The following is a 10,075-nucleotide window of genomic DNA, read 5'->3' on the forward strand; positions in this document are numbered from 1 at the left end:
TCAGCGCAGCAGGAGGGATGCTGCAGGTGGGGGATGAAGGACACCCAAAGTCAGAGGCTTCTTGTCGTGTGGAAGCACGTGTGAGGGACTGGCCAGTGCACATGGTCACGGGAGATGTGAGGGTAAGAGCTGAGCTGAGCAAAGCCCTTTGCCTACAGTTCCCCTCCAGCGCAGCCCTCAGCCAGCTCCATGGCACAAGAGCAGGACCTGTGTGATCTGAACACTGACCCTGCACACAGACACCCATGTGGTGGTTGACACAGGGTTGGGCACAGGGGGGAGGCTCTGGAGCTGATGGGACAGAGTGAAACCCTCTCTCATAGAGCAGAGGCTCGCAGCGGGGTCTCAGCTGGAGCCAGGAGCGCTGCCCGAGTGACACGGAGCAGGAAAACTGCCCTTAAACGCTGCCCAAGGAAGCAGGTAAGTGGCAAAGCCAAGACCCAGCCACACACTGTGTGAGGCTTTGGGAATTCACACACCACCAGCAGCTCTATGAACCTGGAAGGTACCAGAGACTCAGCCACTGGGAATCCTGGAGCGGTTTTAGGCCGGTCAAGGGGTTGGGAACAGGAAAATGTCCCTTTTCCAGGATGCTGGGACACAGGAGAGGGACAGGATTTGCACTTCCACTTGGTACAATCCCAACTGAGCCCTTTGTCAGCCGTCACCATGCTGCCTCTGGGTTATCTCCACCCGCTCCTCCTGCTGCAAGGACCTCACCTGGTTCCCTGGCAGCAGGGATCAGGCTCCCTGCGGGGCACAGGAAACGCCTCGAAGCTGCTCAGGTGCCACGAGCCAGCTCCCCTGGAGCACAGCGGCTCCTGAGGACCTGCCAGCAGGAACAGCACCAACAGCAAACCTCAGCGGGTCCCAGGCGGTACCTGCTGGCAGAGGGAACATGCCTCCAAAGTGGGGATCAGGAATAAACCCAGATGTTTTAACTGTGCTTAGGACAGGATCTGACGGCACCGAGGGCAGCTCTGGCCCCACAGCCCTACGTGTGTTCTGAGCCAGGCTCACTGCACAGTTCCAGGAGGCCCCAGGATTAGTTTGCTTCCACCTCCTGCTACCAGGGGCTCAGAGCCTCAGGGTTTAGGGGGAGGCAGATCCCCAAAAGGCAGATTTGGCTTTAGCTGCAGAGCTGGGGCTGGGAGAAGTGTGGAAAGCAAAGAACAGCACTGGGATACGTGGTGCTGGAAGGAATTTTCACTGGCTTGTGCTTTCTCCTGCTAATACTCACTTCAGGAATGGAAAACTGTGTGTAGATAAACGCTTTTCCTTAAGCTGATGTACGTGTGGCAACCTAAATCCGGTGGGGAGAGGCTCAGTTCCAGCTGTGCTCAGCGCGGGTGCTCAGAGCCACATCCCAGGGAAGACTCCAGAGGCTTCCACTGCGGTCCGTGTCCAAAGGATGACAAGACTCCCCGTGGTCCTTGCATGAACCCTCCGTGTATTCTACCAGACACTCATTAACATTACAGCAATGGAACCTAGCACGAATAAATAGACCTGTCCTCTTCGACGAGTTCTCCTGCGTGGCTCGACACCAAGAAGTGCTGAAGGGCCTCTTGGCGTGGTTTGTGGCAGAGGTTACCACCGGTGGGAAGACATAGCACAGCTGGGGCTGCCGGTGCTTGCAGGGGGAGCTGAGGAGAACAGGAGCTGAGGAGGATCACTGGTACTGCCTGTAGTCACCAAAGGGAGAGGGCGAGGGAGCGGGCGGCAGCTGGGACGGGTCGTCTGAGAACTGGGGGCCTGTGACAAGGCGAGAGGGGAAAAGGCAAAGAGTTAATGGCAAAGGCAGGAGATCCCCCCCCTCACGGCTGGGAGCACCTTCACAGTGTGTGTGTGCAGCAAAATCCCTCTGCAAACTGATGAAGCCAATAAAACTGGTGTTTGTTTTCATTCAAACTGCTTTGTGCATCTGACATTGAGAGAGCTGGGCTGGGGCAGCCTGGAGAAGAGAAGGCTCCTGAAGGGGAGACCCTAGAGCAGCTCCAGTGCCTAAAGGGGCTCCAGGAAACCTGGAGAGGGGCTTTGGACAAGGGATGGAGGGATGGGATGAGGAGAAACAGCTTCCAACTGGAAGAGGGAAGAGTTGGATGAGATATTAGCAAGATCTTCATTATGAGGGTGCTGAGGCACTGGCACAGGGTGCCCGGAGAAGCTGTGGCTGCCCCATCCCTGGCAGTGTTCAAGGCCGGGTTGGACACAGGGGCTTGGAGCAACCTGCTCTAGTGGAAGGTGTCCCTGCCCGGGGCAGGGGTTGGAACTGGAGGAGCTTTAAGCTCCCTTCCAACGCAAACCAGGCTGGGATTCTGTGCTTAAGAGCTTCAGCCCAACAAGGACTGGACTTTCACCTCCTTTACTAACAGGGCAATGAACTGGAGCAGGGAGGGAAACACTTCCAGCCCTGTAAAGCAGCTGGAACCCTTTTCCTTGGCACCCTCGAGCTCAACTTCACCACCCCTGAAGGGTGACCCACAGAAACTCGCCTGCCAACAAAGTGAGCCAGAAACGGAAGCAATCGCCTGGAGGTGCCTTCCCGAGGCCGCTCAGGGCCGTGCTGCTGGAGGGAAGCAATAACTGGGTTGTGGGCTGGCTTTAGAGAGGATAAGCTGTGCCACACAGATGGTAACTCCCTCTCTAGAGCAGCTTAACTTCAAGTGTCTTTGCAGTAAGAACTTGTCATAGTTTAGACTGAACAAAGAGCACCAGGGAACAAGCCTGCGCCAGGAAGCCCCTCGGGAATTACTGGCTTGCTGCTCGTGCTTCCACCACCAGTGGGTTTGGCCGTGTTCCTCCCAAAGTAAAGTGGAGGACAGAGGTTGAAGTATTTTACACAGGGAGTGTTTGCACAAACAGTTACCAGCTCAGCCAACTGACCCCTCGGCTTGTGTTCTCCTCAGGAAAAGCAAACAGGGATGTTGGCTTGGGAGCAGCTTAGTAAAAAACCACCACCAGCTCCTGGGAATCTCTTCTCTGCCTCCAGCTGCTGATCTCTGCCACCTCCTTCAAGCCGGGGTTACCCACACACAGACCGCAGGGACCTGCCACAACCACTCCTCTGCCCGCAGCCTGCTCCCTCAAACCTGCTGTGTCACCCACTGCTGACTGAAACCCTGCTGCCGCCAACAGCCCGCGGCTGCAGCAGGGGCACCCCGACTGCCCGCCCCCAGCCTGCCGGAGGGGGGGCACGGATGAGCCTCCTCCATGCGCCTCCTCCCTGACTCCCCGCAGCCTTTGCAGTGCAGCGGGTTCACTGTGCTCGCAGCAGTGAGTGGCAGAGGTACGTTGGGAACGGCTGGGCTACAGCAGCTTTGTGACACCCCGTCCCGGGGGCTCCTCACCGTTTGCAAACTGTGTGGAGGCAAATCTTGTCAAGAGAATTCCAGCTCCTTCGATTAAAGCCAGGAGAATTCCTCCCATGGCAGCAGATCCCACCATGGCAACGGGGCCATCTGAAAATCAAAAGCACAAAACATCACTTTTGAGTCCCCTGGGCACGTGCAGCTCCTGCTTTAGTTGTTCTCTCTCCTAGAAGCAGGCTCAGAAGCAGTCATTCTGCATCCAGGAAGCCCCACTGGCATCACCACTAAAAGGATCAGGCCTGAGCAACTCTCCCCCTCCACAGAAACAAAGGACCAGGGTAATGTTTCAGTGCTTGTTGCTTCCCTGAGCACGGGACAAAAGCCTCCGATTATCTTTCCAGTTCTCTGAGAAAGGAAATCCCACTTTGAGTATCACAGTTGCTTCACTACAACGATGAGAACATTGATAGTACAGAGGTTTTTCAACCCATATCCTCAATTCCTTACTTCTTGCAGCTAATATGGCTCCAGTGAGGGCTCCGCTGGTGATGGAATTCCAAGGATCCTCCTTCCCCCTCATTCTGACCATACTGCAGTCAATCATGGAGAAGAGGCCTCCCCAGACAGCAAAGCTACCTGTGAGGAACGACACAAGACCTGCTTTAGGGAAAGCAGAGAAGCCAACTCTGCTGCAGGCACATCCCCAAGAGGTGGCACAGCACCAGCGCAGGATGTGACACGGAAACCCAGCCCAGCAAAGGACCAAACAGGGGGTAAAAGCAACACTGAGACAAGTTCCCAGCTCACCAGGCAACGCATGTTACATTGCACGTATTAAGAGGTCACACATCGTAATACACACACACAAAGTTTATACAGGGGATCCTGCCCCTCTGCTGTGCTCTGGGGAGCCCCCCCTGCATCCTGCATCCAGCTCTGGGGCAACAGCACCAGAGGGACGTGGAGCTGCTGAGTGAGGCCAGAGGAGGCCCCGGAGCTGCTGCGAGGGCTGGAGCAGCTCTGCTCTGGAGCCAGGCTGAGAGAGCTGGGCTGGGGCAGCCTGGAGAAGAGAAGGCTCCTGAAGGGGAGACCTTAGAGCAGCTCCAGTGCCTAAAGGGGCTCCAGGAAACCTGGAGAGGGGCTTTGGACAAGGGATGGAGGGATGGGATGAGGAGAAACAGCTTCCAACTGGAAGAGGGAAGAGTTGGATGAGATATTAGCTAGATCTTCATTATGAGGGTGCTGAGGCGCTGGCACAGGGTGCCCAGAGAAGCTGTGGCTGCCCCATCCCTGGCAGTGTTCAAGGCCAGGTTGGACACAGGGGCTTGGAGCAACCTGCTCTAGTGGAAGGTGTCCCTGCCCGTGGCAGGGGTTGGAGCTGGACGAGCTTTAAGGTCCCTTCAACCCAAAGCAGGCTGGGATTCTACAGCGATTTAGTCCTTGTCTCAGCAGCCAAGAGAAGCAATTCAGCTTCTAAACTGAGCTTCCCAAGCACTCACCTCCCAGCTGGGGAGCTCTTGTTTTAATTGCTGTCAAGCTGCCCCGCAGCCGGTGGTTTACACCCTAGAGGAAAAGAGAAACAACAGTTCGAGTGAGGGTGAAGCCTCAGAGCCCATCCCAGTGCACAGCACAAACCTGCCACCAGCCCAACCTATCTCCAAGGAGCTGTGAGCAGGAGCTGACAGAAAACACATTTTACACATACTTTAGTACTTATCACAGCCTTATAAATCCCTGTCAACTACAGGAAGGAATTAGAGCATCGGGCATGAAACACTTTGAGATCAAAGTGTGAACGAGTGGCCTGTAGGGGTTGAATAGGACATTAATGTCCAGCAAGAGAAGCCAGTTTATTTTCCAGGGGTGTCATTCCTTTGTTCCTGTCTGGTGCTGGCTCACTTGGCACACTTTGCACAGCAGTGGAGCCAAGGGCAGCATCTGGTGCAGGTAACCACAGGGAGGAGACTCTGCCCGTGGAGAACAGGGAAATCCACCCAGAGGAAGAGCACGATGGGCTGTGCTAGAGGAAAACCCCACGTTGCCAGGTCACGTTTCCATTTGGTCTGGTTTAGCACAACCACCTCAACCCTGTTCCAGATGCCCACAGAGCAGGAGTAGTGTGCTCAGCTGGAGGCTCCCTGGTTGTCCCAAATTCAGCCATTCCTGCTGCTCAGGTGGAGGCCTGGAGCTGCTCTGCTCTGGAGCCAGGCTGAGAGAGCTGGGCTGGGGCAGCCTGGAGAAGAGAAGGCTCCTGAAGGGGAGACCTTAGAGCAGCTCCAGTGCCTAAAGGGGCTCCAGGAAACCTGGAGAGGGGCTTTGGACAAGGGCCTGTAGGGACGGGATAAGGAGAAACAGCTCCCAACTCGAAGAGGGAAAAGTTGGATGAGATATTAGCAAGAAGTTCTTCATTATGAGCGCAGTGGGACACTGGCACAGGGTGCCCAGAGAAGCTGTGGCTGCCCCATCCCTGGCAGTGTTCAAGGCCAGGTTGGACACAGGGGCTTGGAGCAACCTGCTCTAGTGGAAGGTGTCCCTGCCCATGGCAGGGGTTGGAGCTGGATGAGCTTTAAGGTCCCTTCAACCCAAGCCAGGCTGGGATGCTGTGAAGATTAGCCCCTGCACCCAGAAGGATGAAGGACCCATGTGGGTCCTGAGCTGCTCCCCAGATGGACCCTCCCTCCCGACCTGGATTAACGACACGTGGGTTTTAACCGGTCCCACTCCCAGGGATTTCTCCTGTGTGCCTTCAGCTGTACCAGACCCCTGCTGCTGGGCAGAGACAAGCAGCAGGCTGCACCCTGAGCACGCTGTGCAACGATGTGGCTTACCACTGGGGAATTCCTGAAGCCCTTGATAGCCTGGAAGATGCCACCTCCGATGGCTCCCATGGTGAAAGCGCCTCCGCAGTCATCCACTATCCTCCAGGGACTAGGGAGAAAGGTGAAAACACTGACTTACATCGTGGGAAACGGTGCCAGAAACTCTCCTGGAGGCGCTGCCCCTGCACTGAGTGTGAGCCCAGCCTGCCAGCGGCACGGCCTCACAGCCACCGGCTCGTACATCCCCCCCGAAAACCAACCCCACCTTTGGGGAGAGCCCAAGAACACACCTCCCCGCAGCGGCAGCTCCAGCTCAACCCCTCAAACAAGGCAGGGAGACGTGTTTCCCGCACGGAAAACTGCTGCAGAACTCCAGCCCTGTGCTACTTAGGGAGAGCAAAGAGCTTCACATGGACTGTTCTCTCTCGAGCGGTGGGAAACCGCAGTGTGAACTCAAGCAGAGTCAGTTCTCAAAGCACCTCCTCTGCTCGGGCTCCTCCTGAGCTCTGCCTGCTCAAACGAGAGACTTCAAAGGCATCTCCTGTTCAGCTGAAAAGGATTTTCCTGCTGCATCCCAGCTCTTTGAAGTGCACTCAAAGGAAACACAGACCCTGTTGGAGGCTGAAGTGACTCCAACAACAGGGAGCACCGAATAGTTCTCACCAGCAAGCAAAAGCTGCGCAACAAAGAGCACGTTGCTCACAGCAAACCCTTGGAACACCAGGGAGATGAGCTGTAATTGGGGCTTCAAACCAAGCACTAGAGCTTTGTAACTCCCCACCACTAACCTGGACCCCTAAACCAGGTGAGCACCAAGCACTGCTGGTGACATCAAAACGTGACACCAAGGCTCTTGTGTTGCCTTCACCTTCTGTCAAAACCTGGCAGCAAAGCCCAGCGCGGCGGGTTTAGGAGCTGGATTGAGCTGAGCTCTGAGGCAGAAGCTCTTCCCTGTGAGGGTGCTGAGGCGCTGGCACAGGGTGCCCAGAGAAGCTGTGGCTGCCCCATCCCTGGCAGTGTTCAAGGCCAGGTTGGACACAGGGGCTTGGAGCAACCTGCTCTAGCGGAAGGTGTCCCTGCCCATGGCAGGGGTTGGAGCTGGATGAGCTTTAAGCTCCCTTCAGCCCAACCACCCGGGGATGCTGTGCCTCTGTGCTGATACCCAGTGTCAATCCCCCTCTCTCAGCCTGAAGCCACCCCCCTTTGCCCTGTCATCAGGTGGGTTTTTCCTCCCGAGACCAATGTCTCAAACCTGCAGCCCCCCCCCGGGCTCTGCAGCCTCCTCACTCCATCACCGCTCCCGAACCTGCCCCTCAGAGGAAGGGGAGCACCAGAGCCCTGGCACCCTCCAAGGGAAGGTAAATGCCCTGTTGGCATCGCTCACTTGCTTGGCTTTGGCACCCCTTGGTTGTTGTGAAGGCCCCAGAACGTGCCCGTGTCAGCAGTGAGAGCCCCACACCGCTCTGGAACACGGGAGGAGGATCCCCCCCCACAACCTTCCCCTGTCACCCTGCCCGCAGCACCTCTCACCTCAGCTCCTCACAACCCCCCCCAGCTTCTGCTCAACTCTTTAGCCCCGATTCACATTTTCCTTCCCTTTCCCCTGGTTTTACATTTCTCCCCTTTCATTTTCCTTCTCCCTGTGCTTTTCATGCTGAGGAAGAGGCTGCAGGCACGTTGTGCTGCCAGAGATGCCAAGATGAGAAGCAACCCAAGCCTTTCTTCGCAGGGCTGTTTTGATGTTGGTTTGTTCTTCTCCCCCTCTCCCGGCTGTGATCTGCTCTGTTTTGAATAAAACATCTCCTCACAAGCTCCCCTTCGTTAACCTGCTGACAGAGCTCCCGGGAAAGGCCTTCTGGAAATCCAAATGGATTGTGGAGAGCGGTCTCCCTTCGCCCACAAGGTGAGAGAAGCCCAATTTAGCAGACAGTGACTGTTCTTTACAGGAGCTTCATTCATCAGACCCCAGTCACACACTTGCCTCTCTTTAACCCTGCTTCACTGTCAAGCTCATTACCTGCTCCCTTTGGGGTTCTTCCTTTTCCTTTTAAACTCCCTCCAGCCCCGCCAGGAGCAGCTTTTCAACGAGGAAACCTCTTTGACACCATCCCAACCATTCCATGTGCATCCCAGAGCTGGCACTAAACACCCACAGTCCCACCAGCACTGGGCTCTGGCAGGGGAGAGTTGGAAAAGAATAAAAGAGATGACTCCATTATTAATCTATGCCTTCTCTCTAAGTTCAATGTCACTGCTGTTTGCCTGACTTTAAGGGGAACCCTCACAGGAGGGAAACAAAGTGCTTGCTGGTGCATGCAAGGTAAGGTTGGATTCATGGAATCCCAGCCTGGTTTGGGTTGAAGGGACCTTAAAGCTCCTCCAGCTCCAACCCCTGCCACGGGCAGGGACACCTTCCACTAGAGCAGGTTGCTCCAAGCCCCTGTGTCCAACCTGGCCTTGAACACTGCCAGGGATGGGGCAGCCACAGCTTCTCTGGGAAAAGTCTGTGCCAGCGCCTCAGCACCCTCACAGGGAAGAGCTTCTGCCTCAGAGCTCATCTCAATCTCCCCTCTGGCAGGTTAAAGCCATTCCCCTTGGCCTGTCCCTACAGGCCCTTGTCCAAAGCCCCTCTCCAGGTTTCCTGGAGCCCCTTTAGGCACTGGAGCTGCTCTAAGGTCTCCCCTTCAGGAGCCTTCTCTCCTCCAGGCCGCCCCAGCCCGGCTCTCCCAGCCTGGCTCCCTCCTCTTGCCCAGGCTGCCCAGAGCTGAGGGACGCCGCGGCCGGGGCTCTGCTCCCGGCCGGCTCCGGGGCTGCCCCACCGCAGCCCAGCCCCGGCACCAGCGCCGGCACCGGCCCTGGGCCTCCCCTCGGCCCTTCCCGCCCCCCTCCTCAGCGCGGCTCCGCCGGGCCCGGCACCGCGCGGCTGCGGGGCCCAGGCCGCGGGCCCGGCCGCTGCCTCAGGGGGGCCCCCCCAAGGTCACACACACACAGCGCACTCCCCGCACCCCGCTGCCGGCAGCGCCCCCCCGGTCCCGGTCCCGGTCCCGGTCCCGCCCCGCTCCGGTCCCGCTCCCCCCGCTCCTCGCTCCCCCCTCCCCCGCCCGGCCCCGCGCGCGCCGCTCACCAGGGCTCGCGCGCGTACTCCTCCATCTTGGCAGAGCCCCCTCCACCCGCCTGCCCGCCCGCGCGATTGGCTGAGCGCGACCCGCGGCCGGCCAATGAGAGGTGGAGGGCGGGACTAGGCGGCGTGCGCAGGCGCAGTGCTCAGTTCACCCTCCACCGCCTCCGGCCCCACCCGCCCCGGCCGGTGCTGGGGCCTATGCGCGGCCTCGCTCCGGTACCGGCCCCGGCGCGGGGGGGCGGCCCCCGCGGGGTGCGTGTCCTGGGTGAGGCCGCGGTGCGGGGGGGGGCGCTCCGGTGCCGCTGTGAGCGGCCGGGGCTGGTGAAGCCCATTGCTGTGCTGAGCGAGGCGCGCACGGGGGCGCTGGGAAGAGGCCGGAGCGCTCCGCCCGCCTCAGCCCGCGGTGAGACCGCGCTGCGCGGGAGCGCCCCCTGCAGGGAGCCCCCGGGGCGGGCCCGGTGCCTACGGGGGCTGCAGGAGACCTGGAGAGGGGCTTTGGACAAGGGCCTGTAGGGACAGGACAAGGGGAATGGCTTTAACCTGCCAGAGGGGAGATTGAGATGAGCTCTGAGGCAGAAGCTCTTCCCTGTGAGGGTGCTGAGGCGCTGGCACAGACTTTTCCCAGAGAAGCTGTGGCTGCCCCATCCCTGGCAGTGTTCAAGGCCAGGTTGGACACAGGGGCTTGGAGCAACCTGCTCTAGTGGAAGGTGTCCCTGCCCGTGGCAGGGGTTGGAGCTGGAGGAGCTTTAAGCTCCCTTCAACCCAAACCGTTCCATGGTTCTGTGTCCCGAGAGCGGTTCCGGCCCGTTCGCCCTGGCCGGGGC

At 58.4% G+C, this 10,075-nt stretch overlaps 1 protein-coding gene across 1 annotated transcript; it reads right to left on the bottom strand.

Annotated features, from left to right (window-relative positions):
* Positions 1-1,429: 1,429 nt before the first annotated feature.
* TIMM17A (translocase of inner mitochondrial membrane 17A) lies at positions 1,430-9,681 on the bottom strand. Its single transcript, XM_030473501.1, has 6 exons — positions 9,255-9,681; positions 6,140-6,239; positions 4,811-4,874; positions 3,819-3,947; positions 3,351-3,461; positions 1,430-1,755 (listed from the first exon to the last, which is right to left on the bottom strand). The coding sequence occupies exons 1-6, from the start codon at positions 9,278-9,280 to the stop codon at positions 1,673-1,675; spliced, it is 513 nt and encodes a 170-aa protein (XP_030329361.1). The 5' UTR covers positions 9,281-9,681; the 3' UTR covers positions 1,430-1,672.
* Between the last annotated feature and the right edge of the window lie 394 nt (positions 9,682-10,075).

The sequence above is a fragment of the Strigops habroptila genome, chromosome 18 (genome assembly GCF_004027225.2).
Source record: "Strigops habroptila isolate Jane chromosome 18, bStrHab1.2.pri, whole genome shotgun sequence".
NCBI lineage: Eukaryota > Metazoa > Chordata > Aves > Psittaciformes > Psittacidae > Strigops > Strigops habroptila.